This window comes from Rhagoletis pomonella, unplaced genomic scaffold (assembly GCF_013731165.1).
Source record: "Rhagoletis pomonella isolate Grant_MI unplaced genomic scaffold, Rhpom_1.0 Rhpom_scaffold_00005, whole genome shotgun sequence".
Taxonomy (NCBI): Eukaryota; Metazoa; Arthropoda; class Insecta; order Diptera; family Tephritidae; genus Rhagoletis; species Rhagoletis pomonella.
The window spans coordinates 68,098,713-68,123,770 of record NW_023458559.1 but is presented as its reverse complement, the minus strand read 5'-3'; the positions used below and the strand labels follow the sequence as shown (position 1 = coordinate 68,123,770).

The following is a 25,058-nucleotide window of genomic DNA, read 5'->3' as shown; positions in this document are numbered from 1 at the left end:
TTTTTCACATGCATTTTTGGACCACCCTAATATACATATATACATATGTATTATAACAATTCCTTAAGTACAAATTTAGCCGCGAATACTAGCTCTGCGGTGTTTTATTCTCATGGCAAATACTATGTAAAAGTCAGTGGTTTGTACCTGCATACTTACTTGCACTTATAATTTGCGATAATCCAAAAGCTTATCGTGTTTTTCAAGTGCAGGGAGTAACAAGCTCTGAGAATGTACATGCATACGTACCACAATACTAAAAGCGTTAACACAAAGCCAATAAAATGCTAACTCTGATTATCGCAACTGCATAAGCCTGCTATGAACGCATACTCATATCAAAATCGGTTATTTTTTTGTTTTTCCAGTTCATTTAATGTACTAGGTAGTAGAGAGTAAATATACTTATAATATATGTTTGTATTAAAAATGCTGTTTTAACAACTGCAATTAAGAAAAATATAAGAGTACATACTTACGTACAGAATATATACTAATAACTACCCTCAGAGAAATTCATATCCTACGATGCGTACCCTTATAACGGTGCTAGATTTTTCCAAACGTCTTTTGCTGCGTATTAATTTAACTGAGGTATCAAAAGAATAATTTCCCAATCAGTTCATTCGGCTAAAGCGTCAAAGGTCAATTTAAAATGTATATAGAAAGCTTCAGAAAGTTGCTCCGCGACTGACTGACTGATCAAGTGCAATCACAATTAAAACATATTCTACGGGAGAAGCTTTATAACTTTCTATAGATTTTATGAGGAAGCGCACAGAGTAAAGCTTTCTCTGATCGTAACTACTCTAGCGCAATCACGAGCAAAACATACAGCTGAAGATAATCTTTTAAAGCTTTGTGTAAATTTTTTTTATCAGCTATGAAAGTATACCAGAGGAGGCTTTATATACAATTTACTGAAAGCTTTAAAAAGCTTCTCCCATGTACAATTCTTTGGCCGTGACAGTTTCATAGCAATATGCACATAGTAGAACTCCCTCCCTCTGGTCGCCGCTGATCTAATGGGAATGCCTGTAACTGTATGTACTACAATGGTGAGAATACCGCTTTTACCTGCTTGCTGAGCTTTTGTAAGCTTTTTCTATAATTTTATATACGAGCACAAGTTAAAAGCTTTCCATGCTCATTACCGATCTACATCCTAGACTAGCGATGGGCAGAGAGAGCTTTTACTCTGCTCGTGCCTATACAAAATGTACAGAAAGCTTAAGATAGCTTTGCCCGCGGGCAGGGCAGTGCCCATAAGTGTCCTAGACGTTCATAAAGAGGTTTTACTCTGTTTATAAAGTGGGGTGATTCCCAGTTCTCGTGGTTGTAAAACGTATTGAGTTCCATATCAAAGTCAATGAACCCATAGTAGTCTGAATACAATTTTACTCTCTTCTCACCAAGCCAAAATTTGAACAATGAAAGCTTTATGCTTTTCCCGCAGGGTATGACTTTTAAGCTAATATTTAGGTTTAAGCTCTTATAACTGTATAATGTGCTGCTACATCATTTAGTAAATTTTTATTAAATTCGTTCAGTCGTGTTTATACTGGCGGTAAATAGAGTTGAGCTGTGAAACAATAAGTATATTGTGAGTGTAGAGTGTTAACATATCGTCACCTGCATGCCAGAAACATGAATATGTAAAAATTAAAAATTGAGAAATCAAGTTTGAGATTTTTTTTTTTTGAGTCTTAACTCCACATCTATGCAATTGAAATTGTAAAAAATGTGGCTTCCGTGTACGCATGGTATTCTGGGTTTTGGTATAACATATTTAGAACATCCAGAGGTCAATCCAGTAACTCAAAACTGATAAATTTGTACATTCATGCTTCTTGCATAATGCTGACGATATTGCACGTTTGATAATATGGAGTAGTAATTAAAGTTTAAATTTTTGGAGATTTCACCATAAAATTAATAAGATGGATAAGGAAACTATGCTCGGTCAAACAGATAACTAAACTTCCCAAATGGCGAAGATATGTGTCTTTTCATCTGAATTTTTGTATACCAATTGTATGAATTGATCAAACTCTGATAGCGTCTTCCCACAAAATTGAAATTTTGAAATACTGCTCAATATTATTAACATTTTGTTGTGTTATTATAGTTATCCGAAGTCTCTTTGTCCTCAAAGCAGTTTCGGTATTCCGATAACAGATATTCGGTATCGTAGTTGATTGTGACCAGTTAGGTATTTAGAGAATAGCATGACTCCGGTTCTGTTTATTAGAATAATAGCATTGCTATTTCCATTAGGCTACTTTTAATAACGAAATGTCATTCAAATTTATGTCATTTAATGCTGGGTGGAAATCTGCCATAAGAAGAAATTCAAGTTCTTCGCTGGTAATATCTTAAATTTTGGTTAGTAAAAAATTATAGAAATAGATATTCTGATAACTTTGGTAATTTAATTATTGTATGCAGCGTCGGATTGAAGGCAGGGCCGACGAGGCCGCGGCTCAGGCCCCCCACATTTTGGGGGCCCCCACATGTGATGACGAGTGAACAAAAAAATAATTTTTTAGAGATCACAGAAAACATCGCTAGGTATTAAGAAGATTTGTCAGCAACATCTATGCATCCTGCGGAACTTAGCTTAGCTTCTCCTCGACTCACCCAATAATGGAAATTTCCGTGGGATGATGGAACTAATGGCTCAGGATATTCGCCAGACATATACTCAACAACCTGCGAGGAAATAATAACTTTGAAGGGTGAGAAAGTTTAGACAGGAATAATAAGCTTGATCAGAAAGACAAAATATTCTACTATTCCATCTCTGTTCATATACGAGACCGCCGTGGTCAGATGTTTAATACTGCATGCAACATGAGCGGCAAGTACAAAGGAACTCCGGCGAGAATTTCAAAAGAAAACATATGGTTAGAAGTCAATAATAAACGATACTGTTAACATGAAAATATATGTAATTATTAACTCAAAAAGGGCCCCAAGTGTATAACGGCCGCGGGCCCCCACATTCTTAATCCGGCCCTGATTGTATGTATATGTAATTTTAATGGCTACATCAATCTTAGAAATTTTTATTCTACATAGGTATTTATTTTTTTAATTGGCCGTTTTTATTGGCCGTTTTAATTGCCATTATCGCTAGCGTTTGATTCTCTGACCCTCTTTCAACGGTGTATATGTACATACATGCCTACTCATATTTCGAGAATCTTACTCTTATCGATTTATCGTTAAATACACATGTTTGACAAACCAGCGCTATCAACTTATCAAAGGAAATCTTTGCTCTTGTTTTATTGAACACGTGATTATTCGCTGGTTAAAATACCAACAGCCTTTTACAATATGCCATAAACAAGCTACACAAAAGTCATTGCTTTGTAGGGAAATAATTTAGGTTAATGTTTTTTTAAATCTATTTTTGATGACAGCAACACATCAGTGTTTGTGGTCTAACTAAGTTTCCCATTACGCTCTGGGGAATAAACTTTACTAAAGTCTTTAATATGAATATTTGAATACTTATTATTAGTCAAAAGTTGATTTTTTATCGATTTCGAATTGCACTAAAGAGCGATATACATATGTAAGTAAATAACAAATTCTAACTTGTAGCTAACCTGCAGGAAATGGGACTAGTTTGTAGCTAGCTATTAGCTAACTACTTTGGATATAAAATATCAATAAGAAAAGCAAAATATTTTTTTGTCTTTTTTACTTTATTATTTATTTATTTAATTCCATTTTTTTTATATTTCATTTTACGTATTCTGCTGTAGATATAACTTCAAAATGATAATATAAAATTTCGATATTCCTTTTATTTTTCTTGAATACGAAAAATAATCAGCGAAGTTCTGAAAAAGTGTATTGAAAGTAATTTTTGTATGAGGCTATTTAAATAGAAACTTGTAGAGAAAAAAAACTTCCGATAACGTCTGCATGACTCCTGCACGACACTACAACTAACTTAAAGTTAGTTTTGTCATAGCTAATTAAAAGTTCGTTATTTACCGAACTGGTTATTTTAATCAATTGATAATTTTTTTCTGCAGGGTAAGAACAATTTTTTAAATGTACGCAATAAAAATTTAAATCATCAAAAATTTAGTTCACAAAATTTCCATTTATTGAGGAAATTCCTAAAGCAGCCCAAATCAGCGTAAATTGTTATTCTTTAGTGATTTTTATAACATTTATATGTACATCTCTGTCGGATCTCTGTTCATTATAAATATATGTATGTGTATGTATGTGTGTATGTAAAATTTGAAATTCACGTGATCTGCGGCTGGAAATAAAAAACGCGGTAAGCTACAGCTATGCACATTTTATGTGATTAAAAAAAAATTAAAATAATTTCTGTCGATAGAACAATTAAATTCACATTGAACAAAAGCTGCTTGCCGATAATATTAAAACAGCGACAGCTGTAGGAGGTAGGTGAGGGGGGTGGAGATTTTTAATCATTTTTGCATTATACTTCTGGTTTCTGGTTAATTAATCAATTCTCAATGAGGATATTATTTTAATACTGCCATGAAATCATAGCTATTATGTTATGGCTTTCCTTATCATTTTTTCGTCATCAAATCTAGTTTGTTCCGCCATACAAGGCACAGATCCTGTCCTCTGGCTAGATTTTAAGTACTTTCGAATAATTTTTTTGTTGTTGTAAATTTTGTTGATTTTTTAAGTCGGAGCTTCATAGCACGCCTATTTATGGGTATGCGCGCTTTGTCTCTAGAGCTGAGTCTGGACGGCAGAACCGCTTGATCAAACAGTTGAATCAATCGATTGACGCTTTCAAAAGCAAACAGCTTTCGGCTCCGACACGCTTCTGAAAAAGCTTGCTGTATGGGCACTCTCATACAGTTACAGCAATTTGAAAGCTTTGCTCCGCTCGGCACCGCTTCCTGAGTGTCCAGGCCTATAACAGGTCTATTCTGTGCTGGTAATAAAAAGTTTGTAACCGGTAAATAAAGTTCCTGTCAATTTTTCAACCCTTTTCGCTTTCTCTGTACTCTTGTAGCCGGTAAATTTTGTTACCATCTCATAAGCTGCCCCGTGAAATATGCAATGCCAGAATCTGCACAATTCTTCATAGCTGAATTGCTGAATATTTTAACTGCATTACAAAGGAACCAAGAATCGCGGTGACAAGAACTGGTAACATTTTTGGTAATAAATTTTTCCGGTTACAAAATCTTTCAAAAATCAGAATAAATCGTGATTGATACGCCTATTTTGCTGTACGGAGTGGCGGTCCGGTAGCCAAGACTCGACAATAAATTACCAACCCTATCACTTCAAAAGATGCAAAAAACTGCGTTGCTCTGCATTTGTGGAGCTCTACGCACAACTCATTCGGAGGACATTTTGCCAATATGGAAAATAATTCGCGGATTCCGCCGCTTTGGAGCTGCGGTAATTACCCCGCTGAACAATCCCTCTAGGGAGGGAATACACCGCAATTCTAGAGGATATTCACTTGATACACTCAGAAAAAAGCATTTCGTTAAATCAAGAAAACAGTAACCTCGTTTTCGAGTTACTGTTTTTTCCTTAATATTACGAAAAATTTACTCAATTTCAGAAATTTTTTCTTCATTTAAAAATAGGCCGTCCTTAATTTGAAGAAGTAAATTCACTCATAATTTCCTTAAATAATTTTGAATTTTGTCAGTGCTGTTAAGACAAAGTTAATTGCTTTCCTGTCATTTTTTTCTGAGTTTATGGGTATCAAGGCACCGAAACATTTACTACAATTACAAGGGGGATGAACTTGCAAGAGATGCCACATCTGCTCTACTTCCGCAATCCGCTCACTGCCTTCGAGCTCATTCTAAGGGATTTAGATCTTAACCCCTTTAGGACCAAGGGAAACATGCTTTCCAAAACGTTTTTCCATTAGCTATTTTTATCATAAAATTTTAGAACATAGTTTTACTCAAACTGGAAAAATTGAAAACCAATTAGAAAAAAGAACACTTTTACAAACGAAAAAGATACAGAAACAGAAACAATTTTTTTAGAGCAAACAAGATGTTTGAAAATCTCATTAAAAAAAACACTTTTAAGTAAAAATATGTGCTTGAGAGAAAAATTTTTAAGAAAAAATTATTATTTACAAAAAATTAGCAATTTTTAAAATTCTTCTTTAGGAGATCTGTTTCAGAACAAAATACGTTTAGCAGAAGCAGAAAAAATTATCCAACAGGTAAAAAAGTTTCCGGGGAAAAAATATAGGCAACAAAATTTTGAGGAAATTGAATTGTAAAAAATTGTTTGCCATCGTCAGGCATGTGGGGAGCTGGGGGTTATCCATAACGGCTTTCGCAGAAGCTGCAGAAATTAAGAAAAGTCAGACCCATTGCAGCACTCTGTAGAATACGAAGAAAGTTCATAGGCTCGAGGGTTTAACCGACATGCATAGCTAAAGTGGGAATACAACAACTTTTTGGCATCGCAGACTCCGCACGATGGTTTGTTTATGAGAGTTTTCATGATCCATGATCCCCACGGTATCACAACGGGCCCAACAAATTTTGACCTATGTTTGCTCGTTTAGTCAGTGGCAGCCTAACTTAACCTAACCTAAACTACATGCATACATATGTAATTATAATATCAAATACATCGTGGGTGTTCAAACACAAAAAATAAAATACACTATAGAACCATCATTTTTAGCCAGATAACCTGATAACCAGGCTAGTGTGAACACCCACATAGTTATTAAAATGAAGACCTTTCAACCTCAAAACATCATCATTAATTTCATTTCGTTTGCGATTGTCAACGAGCAATCGAATGCACTTATTCTCCCTCGCTCCTTATCACTCGATATGCCACTTCATTTCATCAATATGATCAGTTAGTTAGTGTCTTATTTTGCTTTTCCTTGTCTCCCACTTGTTCTTTGTTATTCACCCCTCTGACAACTCCTAGTACTTGGGGCGCGTTATATTTAGATATTTATGTGCATTAGGGTGGTAAAAAAAAAAAGTACAGTCGGAATTTTAATGCCTCATTCCATAGGATTGTTCTGTACCGAAAAAATACCCCTTTTTATGAGATCAAAAGACACTTGGAGGTCGCTCAAAGCGCTCAAAGTTTATAATGTATTTTATATGGCAAACAAAATAAAACAAGTTTTCGAAGAAATTCTATAGATTTCTTGCAAATCACAGAGAAACAGATCGACAAATTTGGTTTTCAAGAATTCTATATAATTTCTAAGAAAAATTGTTTTTTTTTATTTCAAAATAAAAAAGGGTATACTTCTTTCGGTGTAGATCAATCTTTGGGGGTTGGAGCATTAAAACTACCACTATAATTTTTTTGGACTACCCTCATATACATAAATATGTTTTTGCAGAAAACGTGCTCAAACGCAACAACACTTCATGTACTAGTACACACATGTACATATTTACATGTGTTTTTATTTAAAAATAACTTGCGTGTGGAATTTTACTCGTGACTGATCGTTTTGCATGTTCAAGTCGGCCGATTTAAATACGTAAATGCACTTATTTATATATTTCTGATTAATTTTTTTTTAATGCATTTTAATTATTTATTTAGTTGTGTGCAATTGCTTATTTTCTTATGCACATATTAGTGTTTACACTTTGTACTAATTGTCAGTCTGCGCTCATTTTGTAACGCAAGTGCGATTGCAGTGCTAAATATTTATGTATTTTCTTTCGAATGATCGCCTGTTTCTTGGCACGTGAATCTTAGCCAATGATCTCTGCTGCAGCTATGTATGACTTAGCATTATACATACATACTTACATTTATGTTTATACATATGTACGTTTCTTAATCGATTTATTTGTTATTTTTATTTATTTAAAAAGTTGTCCTCGATGGGTTGTTGTTATTTCGAACTTTGCACAGCCGTTTAGTTGGATCATTTCGAGTGCGTTGTCATTGAGATGGCTCAGCCCTTACACTCCCACACATACATAACTTAAAAATAGGTTTACTTTTTACAAATACTATGTAGGTGGTAAATTTCCGCACAACTTAGTGTATAAATTTGGAGCAAGTATAAGCAGATGATGTAGATCCATATAATATACATCTATGCTTTTGGGCCGCGAGCCAACCACGACGTTATGAAAACGACTAATATCGAAAATTGTGGGATGGCCTTAAATTTTTTTTTTGTAATTCCAGCGCAATCTCATGAGCATATCAACTGAGTCGATAGGAAATTGCGTGGATAGTAACACCTACAAAAATAAGGACTTTGAAATGGCGACACGATGCTAATCTCGCAAAAGAAGAGAAAAGGGGTGTTCAATCAAGAAAGTCTAAATGAGTCTGCAATTTTCACACCAGAATATCAATTTCAGTAGAACTGGTTTTCACAACAAACATACCATTTTGACAATCAGTACAAACGCAGCGAAAATCTAACTTTCGATATCATCACTTTATATGAATTTGCCTTGCTTGGAACAATTACGGCATATTAAACCTGCAGTGATGAAATGGCGATTGGAGGTTTTTGAATTTCGTCAAGAAAAATGTCTTCGATGTGTTTTCTAATGTTTGGAGTTCTCTCAAGGAGCGAAGTTTTTCGAAATCGCAGCTTTTGAAAAACATACCTCGGATCTTTTATGTCACCAGAACGATAAAGCTTTTGCTATCTTCTCTATCGAAAATGAGATTTCTCTTTGACTTGTCTAAAGCCATCGAAAAATTTTCTAGAGGCGAAAGCACACAAAGTAAACTGGTTTTAATTGATAACTGAACATTTTTATCTTAACCTTTCTTCACACACCTTGTGGTCTGTGAGACCGTGTGATCATAAATATGTTTATTGCTCGAAAACAAATAACGGAAACTGTCTCATTCTTTCAGTAGCTTAATAATTTGTTATTACGAAAAATGTCTACTTAAACTAATTGTTTACAGATATTGGAATTTTTTTAATTTCGTCTATTTCTGCATTTTCTGCTTTCTTTATAAGCAGGAATTACTATACGAAATTCACTAAAAAGTATGGACAACAAACAAAAACGCTTAACCGACAAACATTCGCTCAAGCTACCAAATTGCAGCACAAATAACCGAAATAATAACAAATAGCCGAATAAAAAAAAAAAATAAAAAGACAGTCGAGAACATGAAATGCCGGCATACACATATGTACATAATAGCAAACCAGTTTCAAAGTTAAGAGCCATACCTAAATAAGCGCGTCAAGCGTTAAGCCTGTCGTCCTCTCTTCTTCTAGCGTATTTAAATTTAATGCGTCAGAGAGAGATAAAGATACAAGCGAAACGCTCAACGCGCTAATTTAGGTACGGCTGTAAGAGGCCTACTACACGTGCCGTTGATATTCGATTTTTTATCGGCAATATTTTTTTTTCATTTATACTCAAACCAGAAGAATGGCCATCAAAAATTGGTGGTCTAACAGCCAATCAGCGTATATGTTGTAAAGCAGTGCATGCCTGTAATACAACAGCAGCCACAACAAAATACGATCGTTGCATTTATTGAAGTCAGTAGACGTGAGAAGTAATCGAAATGAGCGAAAAGAAGAAGACAAAAAGTGCAATGAAGCAAGAATTAGCCGTGTTGCTGCACGTTTTTCGCTGCTTGTGTTATTTTATTTTGATAGATCTTTATTTCAGAATTTGTTTGAAGTAAATTTTACATGAGGTTGCCTTGCCAAAAAAAGTGGCGGTTTTTCCAAAATATTTCAGAAAGGTATCAAGTTTTAGGTGAGCTGTACCGATTTGGAAATATCAAAAAAACTGAGTTTTTTTTATAATTAAAATTAGTTTTTAAAAGTATCTTTTCCAAAAAATCACACCATATGATAGAAGAGTTCAAGCTAAAAGGTCTGCATACGAAATGTACGCAGATTTTATTAACGGAAGCAAAATAATGAAGTTTTTAGTCATATTTTCAAATTAGTCCAGCTCACTTAAATCTTGTCGACTATTTTTCCGAAATATTTTGGCGAAAGTCTTAAAATATAATAAGGTTTATGATTCCGATGAAAAAACAACCCTGTTATTTTTTTTTTGTATGGGGAGTGGTGTGCCCTAATACACTTATGTGCTTCGTGTTTTTCATTTATACCGCCCGTAAGTAAATAAATACATATATCATGTATTTTGTAGTCGTCTCGTGCTTCTTATGCGTTTTTAATGTGGGTCGTCGTCGCTTAAAATAAAACAAAAAACGACAAGAAACAAATAAATCAACACAAGTGTTGCAATCGGAAAAGGCACCTGTGCGGCAATCGATCAGCACTCTACTCACCTCGCGGATCGGTAGAAAAAAACTAAACTATATGTACATACATAGTATTTCAAAGCGCCGAAGCGCCAAAGCGCCAAATCACCGAAAAGTCGAACGTTCTTTTTGTCGTTTTGTTTTTTTATTTTGTGCTTCAATCTTTATTGTTTTATGGCTCATTTGTAGATTGAGCTGCAGCCGCACTTTCTTATTGTTGTTCTATATACTAATATATGTAAGTATGTATGTACGCATGCACTTCACTTGTTTTTTAAATTCAATCACTGATTGAGTTCGCGTCTTTTGGCGGTGAGTTCAGTTGCTGGCGGCAAGCAGCTCGCGCTACACGTGAAACGCTTAAAAATTTCTAAGTACATAGTAAGAAGCTGCTGCATAAGGTGATTTTTTAAATTTAGCGACTTGACTTTTATGCATAAAAAAGTAGAACAAATTAATGGTGTTGTGAATGAAATTTTTGCATAAGCAGTTAATTGTAAATAATGAAAATAGCACAAGAATAATTTTTAAAATTCCTTAAGTAATTACAAGTTGAATAGAACAAAGAGAAATAATTATATAAACACAAATAAAAAACTAAGTAAACTAAAAATTAACGCAGCATTAATTTTTTTGCCTCGTGGTAAGTTGAATGAAAAACTTACAGAATAATGCAATTTAAAAACTTGTGGCGTCGTATAAGATTTTTTTGTAATCGGAAATATCAAAAAAAGACTGCGAAAAGTAAAAAAAGTATGAAAAAATCAGTTACATATATTGTTTTATAAGAATCAGCGAAATAGGCATAAATTTCGAACATGCGCACACTTTTCAAAGTAAAAAATTCAGTTAAATAAATAATTTAAGGGCTAAAAGTCTGGTATACAAAATAAAGGAAAATATCCAATCGGATGGTATCCAGAGGCTGATTTTTGCCAACCGACAGTAATAATTTTTTAGTAATAAATTTTTTTTTGAATAAAAAAATTTTCTTTTTTTTTTGAAATATAATTTTTAAATTTTTAGTAATTTATGAAAATCTTTTAGTTTGTGATAGGCTTGTCTGATCTGTTCTTTTAGTGTAAATAAAACGACGTTATTTCACTTACGGCCCAACGTTTCGCTAATCTTCTTAGCATCTTCAGGGGCGTGTTTATTTTATTATCTGTTACAAAAATATAAATACATACATAGTAAGTAAAGGAACAAATACACATACATATACATAAGTACATATAACAATTGCAAAAGAACATCTGAGATATTGAACACAAAAAATACTCACTTAAAATTCGTCATTAAATTAAGTAAATCTACTTTAATCCATACCACCTTCTGTGGTAGCTTTGTCTAAACTAAAAACTAAATTTGAATTCTATAAGCATAACAAGTAGGCGGCAGAAATGTCATCGGTGTCTTCTTTTTTGTTTATTGTGTTTCCCCTTTTTTGTAAGATCCTTAAGCTTTCTAATGTGTATCTGGTTTTTTCTCGTTTTTCTATGTCGATAATTTTTGTGTTTGCTAAATCTGCTGAGTGCCCAGTAGTTCGTATGTGTTGTGAAAGCGCTGTACTAGTTTTTTGTTTTTTTAAAATTGTTTTAAAATTTAAGTAATTTATTTGCTGAAGCAGTTTTGTAATATTAACTGCTTTACATTATTCTTTGGCATTCAAATCCAAATACTCTTGGCAATTTTGAAAGATTTTGTTTATTCTGTCATGAAGTTTTACAAAAAAGCTACCTTGCGAACTTTCATGGTGAAAAGCTCTTTTGACCGAAAGCATTTCTATATAAATTACAAAAATGAGTTTCCATTTAAAAACAATAAAATCTACAAATCAAAAGAAAATTAAATAAAAAAGCGAAAATTTATATGAAACAAATTTCTAAAAACTTAACATAAAAAATATTAATAAATAAAAAAAGAAAAAAATGTTCAATAATAGGACTCGAACTCGGATCTCTCGAATGGATTGCCAGTGCTCTCGTGTGCGCAAAATTATATAAATACTTATTTTTATATTTGATTTCAAACTGAACGAAATATGTGAGCCGCACCTGGGGCCATATATAAATTTAATGAGCCCTTATCTTTTAACTCTGAGAGGAAACATTAATTAACAGATTTAACGATCATTAGTTAAGTGTCCGCTAGAGCTGTTGTTTATCTTCTTTTTTAATTTATTATTTATTTTTTTAACTTAATTTTCTTTTTATATTTGAACTTAATTATTATAAAAAGAAACATATTTTTTATTTCATTTAATTTTTAGGATGTTTTTTATTTATTTTAATAAAAGTTTCTTCTAATTCTTTCGATTTTATTGTTTAAATAAGCATAATTTATTAAACTTTATTTGATTTTTAGAAACTTTTTTTCATTAATTTTTTAATTACTTCTTTAATTTAGTTTTCATTTAATCTTTTCTTTCTATTGTTTCAAAAGAAAAATATATTTTGTTTTTAATTTAATTTAACTTTGGGAGAAATTATTACCAAAAGGCAAACAGAATAACCTCCTCCTCGTTAGCAAATCTTTCAGTTAGTCTTTTGAAAGACAGAAAAGAGTTTTCAAGATAGTTGCCAGCATTGACAATTACCTTACGAAAGCCTTTTGTCTTTCGAAAGACTGTGGTGAATTAAAAGATAGTTATCAGAATTGGGCTGTATGGAGTATGTGATTTTCGTCCAAAAAGTATCCTAATATTTTTTCTCCTGTTTTCTGTGGAAAAATCCCTTCAAATATTTCTTGACGTGACTTAAGAGAACACTTTTTCATTCACTAATGTCCCATAGTTAGTTGATTGAACTCACTTCAGTAGTCAGATCAAATCCCACCAGCCAAATTATAACTTCAGATTTTTGTGATGAGTCTATTCGGAACTTATTGTTTCCAAGTATCTGCGGCGCATCTATGCCGTTATATTTTCATTTCACTAGTTGCTTTTGATTTTTTACATCTAAATGCGCATACATATGTACTAGAGGGCTGCATGAATGCATTCAAAACGGCTTTTAAATTATTCATATACAAAACGAATGACTGATTTTGGCTTCAAATTTTTTTGAATTTGAGTGAATAGCTGTTCTGATATTTGTGTCGACATCACAATATTCAAACAAAGTGAAAATAAATTGAATTGAAATAAATGACAATTTTGTGTATGAATATCCAAAAATACTTTTTCTATGCACATATGTACAAACATACAATGTGTGTATGAATGTATTGCTGCGCTCCTATTACTTACGAAAAAACTTGTTTGTAGAAAAAAACTTTTACCGAACTGAGTTTGAATGATTTGAATGTTTTCCATTCATTCATTCACATTCTTCCATTTGAAGGTAGAAAATATAAAACAAAATGTATATTCATAACTTACAAAATTCCAAACGCTGAGTGTTTTGTATGTGAAGTAAAATATTCAAATCTTCTGTACTCTGTTTGTCTAGAAGTTTGAATGAATTCATGCAGCCCTCTAATGTGTATATATGTACGTGCGCATATATGTATGTATGTATATATTCAACAATATTCTTATGTATGCTTGTTATGTTAAGCACCCATTATAGTTAATTATATAGTGTAAAAACAAAAAGTGAATACATTGAAGGGTGCAATGTTGGAAATCAAATCGAATACCTTAATTGACATGTGATTTGCACATTGTTTTAGCTAAACAATAATAAGTAAACAAACGTAGGTTTTATTTTTAACTCAATATTAGGCAATAATCATGAGTACGAATGCCAGAGCGGAAGCTGCGACAATTTATGTACATACATATGTATATAATTTTCAGTTGCAAGAAAAAAACACAAAAAAAAACTTAATACTTACATATTTACATACATACATACATATGCATGCTTGCTTTATGCCCAAAACTTCTCAAATTGGGTCTCAAAATGTAGACGTCTATCCGTAAAATCTGTGGTGTTGCTGTTTCCCATACAATATTAGAAAACGACGCCGTCCTAAATTTGCCACACCCAAAGGTATGTCTTTCAAGCGTCTACATTTTGCAACCTCGTAGCAGGGTTGCATTATCGCAACGCCAATCACATTTTTTTTTAAATTATTGGGAACGTTTCCCGTATTTGAGTTTGATTTAAGCACAACGAAAACAAACAAATCAAGGTAAAGAAAGAACAAATACTACTAGCAATTGGTAATTTGGTTAAAAAATTAAAATTTTTCAGAACTAAAATAAAAGACGACATATAAAAAATGGAGGCAAAGAAGAAATGTCTGGCAACACCAGTAAAGTTTTTCGACGACTGCTATAAAGGAGTGTTCACAGTTTGATGCTAAAATGTCTCAAAATGTAGACATCTAGATTTTGAGACACAATTTGGAACGAGCTGTGAACACCCCAAATTTTTCAATAATATTTATAACAATGATATACACTGACAGCAAACCAGATGTTTCATAACTAAGAGCCGCAAAAGCAAGGCTCAATCATATACTAGCTTCGTTTTTTTTTGTAATCGAGTGACAAAAGAAGGCTCAACTCGATTAAAATTTTCCTTTAGCTACATAAGCAAACCTGTTGGAATCTGCTCTGAAACATGTGATTATTTTAATTTTATTTAAACGCCCAATTCTTCTGCTCTAACGATTTTGATGATATTTGTATACAGATTAAATTTATTTGAATAAATCGAGTAAAAGGTCTGCAATTTTAATAAATTAAAGTAAAAGAAGGCAATATGGATATCAAATAAAAGGTATTTTTGAGAACTGCAACTAAAAAATATTTTCGAAGAGGGTTAGCGCGTTTTTTTTAGAATAAAATTTGTATCTTATTAATTTCAATGAGAATATTTGTGTATGTATGTAGCATGTATGCACAGTACACTGAAGAGATGTACTCACCCTTCATCCTAGCGTATATTTAATGTAAGGTTATTATTTAATTTATTTGATATCTAAGGCTAAAATTTTTTTAAACTTATTTCCAATATATTCTTTTTATAGAATTCTGAGGTTTTCAAGTAGGTTAAAATATTGACAATATTTTTTGTTTATCAACAAATAATTTTCAAAGATTGTTTATTTTCATTTTATCCCACTTCTTAAAACTAATATAAACAGATACAGATTTGTCTCCCAACTTGATATTTAATTTTTGTCAATTTAATCAATTATTTATTTTACCACAATATTCATATGAATGGCCAATTATGATTCACTTCCATTGTTAAATCCATCAATTAATTTATTTATGTATTGATTAATGGATTTTCGTATTCTATCACTAAATACTACTATTTTTTTCGGTAATTCCAAAAAATTATAAATCAATCAATTAAATGCAGCACAAGATATGCACGCATGTATTGTCGTAACACCTACAAACATACATATATATGTACATACATACATAAGTACTTATTTAATTAAAGCAAAAAATTAATTTAAATAGCTTACAAGCGTTCGTGTTTAACGTATGTATGTACATATGTATTGCAAATAAAAAGTTAATAGCTCGTAATGTAGATAATTTAAATGAATGACTAAAATCACCAGAAATCAACTGAACCGAAAATAAATGACAAATGCTTGTCTAATTATGTGTACGTTGTTAATCTATTGCATAAGTAAATGGGCGGTATCTGTGGTGTAGTGCTTAAAAGTGCACACTACCATTGTACGGGGCCTAGGATCGGGCCCAGTTTCCGAGTACAATCGAAAAAAAAGTGTTTTCCAATGCCGGATTTCCACAAGGCATTAAATTTACAAAAAATGTATGTCATTTAAAAAAATGCCATGTGGAAATGAACTTAGTTAGACACGTTAATTTTTAATGCCCAACTTTGTCATTTGTGATTTTTGCCATTTAATGCCTAGTTGAAATCCAACATAATAGTGGTCGCCCCCGGGCAGGCAATGGCAAACTTCCTAGTGAAAATGGGAAAAGGAAGGCTATATTATAAAACGTACTTAATTTAGTGCCCTTTTTAGTACACAATTTTTCATCAATATATACACCGGCACACAAAACAAAAAAAGTGGTGTATGCTTTTAACCAGACCCACTTACCGACATGTATTTCGATCCACTAAATCCGAATCTCTTAGGCGGTTACAGTACTAAATAAGAAGAATCCGAATCTGAGGACCGATTGACTCGTACACCTTCAAAATTTCGATTAAATTGCAAATATTGTTTATTATATTTATTTTTATATTAAATTTTAACCTAGTTTGCAAGAATACATTATTTTATATATTATTGATTTTCATTCACAGAAATTTTAGTATTTAATATACATATTGCTACCTTTTTAAATAAAATTTATCATCTATTAAATAAAGGCAGCAATAGCAGCAAAGTTTTCTTCTTTATTATTCGGCTTAGTCACTTAATGCGGAATTGCATTCTGCTTTAAAAAAAAATTTTTTACTTCTACACAGGCACAAATTTCGCTCTACTTTACAAGTTTTCTTTAAAGTTTTTATTTGTTTTATCGATTTCCCATTAAATTGGTAATAAAATTTATTTAAAGCAGTGTTTGCATTATTCAACTTTGCGTTCAACAATTGCGTTCAACTCAACGCAGGGTTGCACGAAAAAAAAGTTGAATGGTTAAATGTTGGCTGGCGACCAACTTTGTTGAAAGCGATTAGTTGAAAGGCCATTCAACCAAAAGTTGAATGCAAAGTTGAACAATGCAAACACCTTTTTATGGCGAATATTTTGATATTTTTTCATATTTTGATATTTTTAGCCATTCAACTTTTTTTTCGTGCAACCCTGCGCTGAGTTGAACGCAAATGTTGAACGCAAAGTTGAACAATGAAAACACACTTTAAGCTCACATGTTGTAAAACTATTCAGTGTGAGTTCAGGGCTCAAAGAATTTTTGTTGGTCCCAAGCAAAATATCAGAAATCTCTTGCTTCAATTACAAAATTTTGGCATTTGTAGTTGTCAAATTCAATCAGGAATGAATAGTAATTAAAACAAAACGGTAGTGCCCTTTTTAGTACTTTTTCGTTGTAAAATTGAAAGTAATTTCTCAAAGATGCAAATTGAATTTTCTAAGGGAGCTTAATATGTCGGAGTAGAGCGAGAAGCTGTCAAGGTACAACGTCCTTTATTATTGCAAAATTTTATACCTTTTTGAATATGCCTTGATCTGGCCTTTGAAACTTCTGACTCCCAATATAAAAATGTTTAACTGATAAAATTATTTTTTTGCAAAATCATAAAATATTTAACATGTATGCCCGTCCGTTTGCATTTTGTGAATATACATTTCTCGTAAAAATTACTACTGACATGCCTTTTCACAACTATATTCCTCCTAAGCAGTCAATATTTACGTATGAAGTGGGTGAGCAAAATCTAAAATAAAAACTAATTGTAAATTCCGTTCAGTTCTCGTTTCAACTACCGGAGTCGCTTGACTTACCTTCACCGGCTAATTGAACTTGAAAATGCTGCAAAAAATATATTCAAATTAATGAACTGACAAGTTAATATCCACATACATACATACATCCATCAAAGCAATACAACATCAAAAAAAAAGCGTAAAACAAAACAAATATCGTGTAATAAAAAGAGTCACGTAGAGCCGGCAATAGCCGCAATATAAGCACTTGGCTTAAAAGTAACAAGTTTATAAACGTCTAATATTCAAAGTGAATTACAAATTTTATATTTTCCACTGCCAAACGGATTTAATAGATATGTATGTATTTGTACAGTATGAACGATGATCGATACAATTTTTACTAGACAATTTAAGCGGATTTCTTAGAATTTTTTTTAATCCGAAAATTTTAAATGCAAACCAAGCTCAACTTAATTGGTTTATTTGTAGGTGTCTGATCTATTTTAGGTATTTAACACATAAACGTACATATATGATATTTATGAAATATAACAATGCTAACATTTCATATGCCCTATTATATTGCTATTTCCCTGCTTGCTGATGGATATCACATCCTCCCTTCCGCTGAATTGATTGGCATAAAACTGCATTTATCTGTATCTATTGCATTTGCAAATGGCACGTGTGCGGAAGCTTTAATTATGTAGTCACAATGCATGTCCTATAGATAATTTCTACTTGAAATTCATTTATAATTTTTTTTAAGCGGTAAAGGTTGATTTGATCAAAGAAGGAGCATAGCAAATTGTTTACTAAATTACTGATACGAGTATATAGCATATATTTAATTCATATAAATATATATAACAAGATATAAATAAATGTAAGTATTTTTAAGGCAAAAAGTTGTCATCCATGCCGGTAAACAAGTACGCAATCAACTTCCGTCAGAATGCTTGAGAATTACATATAATATATACATACATACATACATATATAGCTCGATGTTAATACATTTTAGAAGTGTAAATATAGTTTTGAATTTACTTACTACAAAGGATATAAAGATAAAGCTTAAAGGAAATAAATATCTCAAAATAGTTAAGTAGTAGTTATGTATTGCTAAATAAGTGCTCTAAGGGTTTCATAATAGAATTTTCAGAAATTTTTGGGCCGTATGAATAAAAAAAGCAATTGATTTTTCTTAAAATTTCAGACCTTTTACGCGATTTATTCAAATAAATTTAAGTAAAAGATGTGAAAACTTAAGAAAAAGCAATCATTTAGTTTTTACTGATAATGCCCATTGATTTCAGTAAAAATTTCATATTTTTAACACCATACTAAAAAAGATCTCAAACTTAATTTCGAAAAAATTAGAACATAAATCAGGGTTGCGTATTAAAAAAATTAAAAAAAAGTTTTAAACCTAAAAAAAATTGCTTTTCTTATTTTTGAGTAGAGTTTTAACTAGTCTGTCGCCGTCGAGAGAATTTTACAACACAAAATTTTTAAAAATTTAATTAACTTGTATTTGATGGAAAAAATAAAATAAAAGAAAAATAAAAAAATCGCCTTAAAAAAATTTGTCTTTTGTAAAAAAATAACCGGTAATCTGTGCAAGAATATTTTGTTTTCTTATTTTTGAGTAGAGTTTTAACTGGTAGCGAACAAAAAATTTAAAAAATCTGCTTTCAAAAAACCGATTTTTGTTATGAGTAACCAGACACCGATGCAAAATATAGAAAACGTTCAATTTGAAACTTACACTTCTCTGTTTGACCCACTGTGCGTAGGTCAGCGTGGCCAACCACTGAGTGCATAGCATGCGACTATTTGTACTCTTCCGAGTAATTCGTTTTTGCTACATTTATCTAGTTCTTACCACCATACTATTTTAATCGGATGAATGCTGGTGTCTTGGAACCTAGGACTAGTTTTTTGCCTCGGATGAAAGGTTCCAGCCTTGGTTAGGAGACTACAGGTACCTTTGGTCATCTTGTGAATTATTCTTCTTCTTACTTGGCACTACAACCGTTTGTCGGTTTTGGCCGAGATCAAAAAGCTTCGCCAGTTGCCTCTCGCCTCTGCGAATTTGTACCAGTTGCTCATTCCAAATGCGGAGAGGTCCTACCATTGTGTTTCACTTCCGAGTGAATTTCACTTTGAATCCAAATTGTATGCGGTTGAAATTTACTCGGAAGTGAATTGCGGAACCTGCCTGATTATTATCATTGCCACCCGACCCGACGATGGTTATTTGAAGTGTTTGGCCCTATGTATGTACATACGTATGCCATGAAGAACGATTATTTTCTTTGAAAACATGAAGTCTCCTTATCGCCGTTATAAATGAAGAGTGAAATTTCAATGGAACCATAAATCACTTAAATGAAGTTAGATTCGTATTAGTTTATGACTTACATTTAGAAAGAACTTAATTTGAAAATTACCTCATTTTTTACTGCCTGATTAAACTTTCTACAGCAGGGTGGTAAAACTAGACTTTAACCCTCACGAGTTCAAGGTAACAGCCTTAAAAATAATAATATTTTGGCGTTTACACTTTTACTAAGTATTTGGGAAGGGAGGCACCTACAGTTTTACATTACGCTTCCGAACGGCAAATGAGAGGCTTTTTCATGACCGAAATATACTTGGACGTTTACCATTGCCTGCCGAGGGACGACCGCTGTTAGGAAAAATTTTCTAATTTGGATGTTCGTGAAATAAGTTGCATTAAGTACATGTCACCATATTAGGAATTTACCTCGGGAATAGATTATATTTAAAAAACACTTCCAAAAATATCTATCACCGCAGAGCAACGTGATGCTAACCTCGTAGTCAAATAATCGGTAGAATTGAAAATGAAAACAATAAATAATGAAACTACTTAAAATGCAAAGAACTAATAACGCGCGCACGTGCTTGGAAATTAAACCACATATTATAGTAGAAACAGTAATTGAAATTTCTTTTTATTAAAAAATTAACTTACACAAGCAACTAAACACTTATTCCATTTCATCTACTCTTTTCAGCACTCTCATTGTGATACATAGCGCTAAATCGCAACAAAATGACCAGCAATCAAGAGGTAGTTGTCGCCTCACCCGTCACACCACATCCACCGCCTAAGGATCGCAAGCTATGGCGTGATCTTACCGCCTATTGGATATTGGGTCTCTGCAACAACTATGGCTATGTGGTGATGTTGAGTGCGGCACACGATATTATTGCGCAATTTCAAGACTCAGAGGTCGATGATAATACCACAGAGAGTACGGACGAGGATACACGGAAATGTCATCTGGTGTCGACTGGTGCGATTTTGCTGGCTGACATCTTGCCGTCGTTGTGTGTGAAAATTGTGATACCGTTCCTGCCATTTTGGGTGAAGTGAGTGTTGCGCGTTGTGTTTAATAAAAATTCTTTAATATTTCGTTTATTTCTTTTCATCGACAGCTTCAAAATTCTGATCGCTGTTCTGCTATCAGCTTCAGGTTTTTTGCTAGTTGGCTTTGCCACAGCCGAGTGGATGGCATTGCTGGGCGTGGTCATTACTTCGGCGAGTAGTGGAATAGGCGAACCGACTTTCCTGTCTTATTCGTCGCACTTCCATAAGTAAGTAATTGTATTTCGATTTTTTTTTGTTTACTTTCATTCATCCGACGAAAGTTTTATTTAACGAGAATTTTTTGGAATAAAAAAAATACATCTATCTATTTAATTAGTAAACAATTTTTTCGCAAAGTTTGAAAATTATATTTAAAGTGATGAAAAGTGAATTTTAAAGATTGTAGTAAAATGTACATTACATCGTACCAGGTTAGAAGCAAACACACGCCAAATTCGCCATGCAACCCTGAATCTAAAAAAAATTTGCAAGGCAATTTCAAAAAAAAAAAAAAATTGTTTGCTGCATCAGGCGACCCTACGTTCGTTAAAAAAAAACCGAAATTTCCATCGAATCGAAATACATACTTCCTGACCAAAAGTTGAATGACTTTTGGCAGACTTTAAATTACTATGGCAGGGTGGTATGTTGGGGCGATAAGAACTGAGATCTGGTAGATAGCTACTAGAACCGGGTACCGCCATAGTGTCTTTTCGAGACAAGAACATAAATATAGCACATTTTAAGCGTCGACTAAAAATTCCAAAGTTATGACGAAAGATGACATAAGGCGACCCCTCCATCCGGATAAAAAAATCTAAATGGCTTTGCAAAAATGTCATACACTCAGTGGTATACGCCGAGTCTATTTCCAGTACGGTATAATACCCTGGAAAATTAATTAAGTTATAGTTTATTTGCTGTAACCAGGAAAACTTAACACGCTGAGAATATTTTTTAATTAAGTAAAAAATTTAAATATGAATATATTTTTTATCAAAAAAGAAGCACCCATTTTTTACTGCCGGTAAAAATTAATATCCATACAAATAAATTTACCCAATGAATAATAATATAAATTCATCGAATAGATAAACAGCCGTTTTTTTATAAAAGTAGTCCAGTTTTCTCTGTCTTTTTTATAAAAGTAGTCCAAATTTCTTTTTCTGAAAATTGATACATCGAATTTATGAATTGAAAAATCTTCGTAACTACCCAACCAGCAGAGAAACGTAAATTTGGCGTGAGTAAGAAAACAGATCGTGAAAGTATCCGAAAATGAAATCGATAAACGGACAAAACCCGCGTTTCATTTACTTTTCTTTCCTTTTCACACTTTTTGCTGGCTGCTAGAAATTTTCTAAATGGCATACAATTTTTTAAGTCCATCAGAAATCCATTCATCCGATCGATGAATTTATAACATTTAAATACCTTATACCTTTTTATACCATTTCATATAATAATTTGTTACATTTTCCCTACTACAGAAACGTCGTTTCCACTTGGTCATCTGGTACTGGTGGCGCCGGTGTAATTGGTTCACTCTCCTATGCCTCTCTTCGAGCGCTTGGTGTTAGTCCACGTGATACTATGCTCATTATGTTGTTCTTCCCAGCATTAGAAGCATTCTCTTTTTGGATTATACTACGAAAGCCCGTAATAATGCCACTCCACACATCGGCGCTGGAATCTACAGAGGAATTGGTGATTGACGAAAAACCATTGCGTGGATTCAAAGAGAAATTGGTTTACATCAAGACACTGTTTCCTTACATGTTGCCGCTGGCGTTGGTCTACTTCTTTGAGTATTTCATTAATCAGGGATTGGTGAGTGGATATACAGTTATTAATCTTTGAAGCTCTTTCTGATTTTCGTTTCACATATCCTTCTCACAGTTCGAGCTTGTCTACTTCGAGAACAGCACATTGTCGCAGGCTGCACAATATCGTTGGTTCAATGTCGATTACCAAATTGGCGTCTTCATCTCCCGTTCTTCAGTAAATTTGTACAAAATCAAGAAAATCTGGCTGATGGCTGTCTTTCAGTTCGTCAACGTTGCTTACTTCCTTACCGAGGCTATATACTTCTATACACCAACCATTTGGATCACACTGGTCGTTGTGCTGTGGGAGGGCTTACTGGGCGGTGGCGCTTATGTAAACACCTTCTATCGCATGTCCAAAGAGATTACGCCAGGTCGTAGACGGTTCGCTATGGCTATGGTCACACAATCGGATGCGTACGGTATCGCGTTGGCTGGCTTCTTGGCCATTCCATTGCATAATGCAATATGTTCACTACCGCCGGCATATCGGAAAGTTGTATGGTGACACAAGTAGTGGAGGTAAGGGAGGGTAATTTTTCAAGTGTAGTTAGTAAGTTAGTAGGTAGTAAGTTAGCGTAAATTTCGAGGAAATCGTAGGGCCAAGTCCAATTGTAAAGATGTATTCAAGGGTTGAACTTGACAGCTCGGCGGTTTTATATGAAGCCTTAAAAAAATAAATTAGTTTGTAAGATAATTATTGTTTGTATTTAAGAACTATTAAAACTCTAGGTATACATAGCTGTTACTTACGTAAATAAGTACAAAAACTCAAAGCAACTGTATATTTACCTTTTCTGTAAAAGAAAAGGCGCAACTAATTCAGGGACTTATTGCCGATATGCACAGGTAAATTGTATATTTTTAATAGATGATAATGTAAAGATTGACTTGGGAGAGCTTACGCTAAGAAACAAGTTGTAAGCCTCACGTAAGATTGTTAAAATTGTTACTTATACATAAGACTAGAGTTACCCGGCCACGCATTGCTGTGGCTCAGTCAAATAAAATGGAAATATCAAACTCAGAGAACTTATATGGTTTTATTAGACGCTTGTATATATAATGCAGGTAGAATATTATATATTTTAAAATAAGAAAAACCCAACGCCAAATCCCGCAAAATTGCTGCTTTTGTAATAGGCGTGGCAAAGTTTGGCAACCTCGACTGAAATTTGTAGTACTCATCACGTAATATTGCATTTAATCTTAAGTGTTTCTAAAATACCTTTCATTTGATACCAAAATTGTAATTTTTATCTTATCATTTTATTTGAATTAAATTTCCAAACAGGTGGCAACCTTCTTTAAAATTATTTTCCAAACCAAGCCTTCTTAAACCACGTTAGTTTCACACCCATATTGCAATATTTAATTTTTCTTATCAATTTTATTGAATAACATTTTTCAAACAGCTGGAAGCCCTCTATTGTAATGTTTTTCAAAACAAGCTTTCTTAATCCACTTTAGTTGAATACCCACACTGCAACATTATATTTATATTATCAAATTATTTGAATTAAATTTTTGAAACAATGCCAATCCTCTTCAAAAATATTTTCCAAATTAAGCTTTCTTTAAGCTCTTTAATTTGATACCCAAATTTTAGTACTTCAAACTTGCCAAGATAATTAATCGAAATTTTTCAAACAGGTGGTAATGCTCTATTTTTTTATGTTTCAAATTATTCGCAGTTTATAGCAAACACACCAAAAACGTAATTATTCGAATCGGTCAAGCCGTTTTCGAGTTTTTTACGCCGAACAAACGACGTTACGATTTTTAGACAGAATGTCCGAGACCACCCCTTCTAAAATGGAAGGAAATACTTTTGATTGAGAAACGCAAGGATATGAACTACCAAGTCGGGGATTCTCTATCTTTTGGTCGTAGAACTCACTTACGGTTTCGACCGGATGTGGTTTAAACCGACTCGAGCAATAAGCGTTGCCTTTTTTTCGGACAGCCAGGGGGTGATATGGGCCTTTGACACTGTGGCAGTTATTTACCTTCAGCCTAGGTAAATAACAGAGATAACGTTTCGCCCTTAGCCTGCAACAAAAAGAGGCAGACAGGCTAGCTCGACAAGGGTCGATTGTGAATATTGGAGAGGTTCAAAGCTTGCTGGAGTTTGTAGTTATGTCTAATGCATAAAGAAGACTTCAATATTAAAAAATCCCTGTTACATCTACACTCACCAGAAGCAGAAGAACAAC

At 33.1% G+C, this 25,058-nt stretch overlaps 1 protein-coding gene across 3 annotated transcripts; it reads left to right on the top strand.

Moving 5' to 3' along the window:
- The first annotated feature begins 1,562 nt into the window (after positions 1-1,562).
- Positions 1,563-23,874, top strand: LOC118739443 (battenin). Of its 3 annotated transcripts, none has more exons than XM_036470766.1 (5): positions 1,563-1,603; positions 20,661-21,018; positions 21,085-21,243; positions 22,507-22,846; positions 22,916-23,874. In XM_036470766.1, exons 2-5 carry the CDS (start codon positions 20,699-20,701, stop codon positions 23,348-23,350), a joined length of 1,254 nt encoding a protein of 417 aa, XP_036326659.1. In that variant the 5' UTR covers positions 1,563-1,603; positions 20,661-20,698; the 3' UTR covers positions 23,351-23,874. The 3 variants fall into 3 exon arrangements, with proteins under 3 accessions (XP_036326659.1, XP_036326657.1, XP_036326658.1); XM_036470764.1 differs by lacking the exon at positions 1,563-1,603 and adding an exon at positions 10,584-10,667; XM_036470765.1 differs by lacking the exon at positions 1,563-1,603 and adding an exon at positions 10,600-10,909.
- Positions 23,875-25,058: the final 1,184 nt, after the last annotated feature.

Coding starts and splice junctions, on each gene's coding strand:
- LOC118739443 (XM_036470766.1), top strand. CDS start 20,699: ATGACCAGCAATCAAGAGGTAGTTGTCGCCTCACCCGTCACACCACAT. Junction 21,019..21,084: donor TTCCTGCCATTTTGGGTGAA/GTGAGTGTTGCG, acceptor TTTCATCGACAG/CTTCAAAATTCTGATCGCTG. Junction 22,847..22,915: donor ATTTCATTAATCAGGGATTG/GTGAGTGGATAT, acceptor TCCTTCTCACAG/TTCGAGCTTGTCTACTTCGA.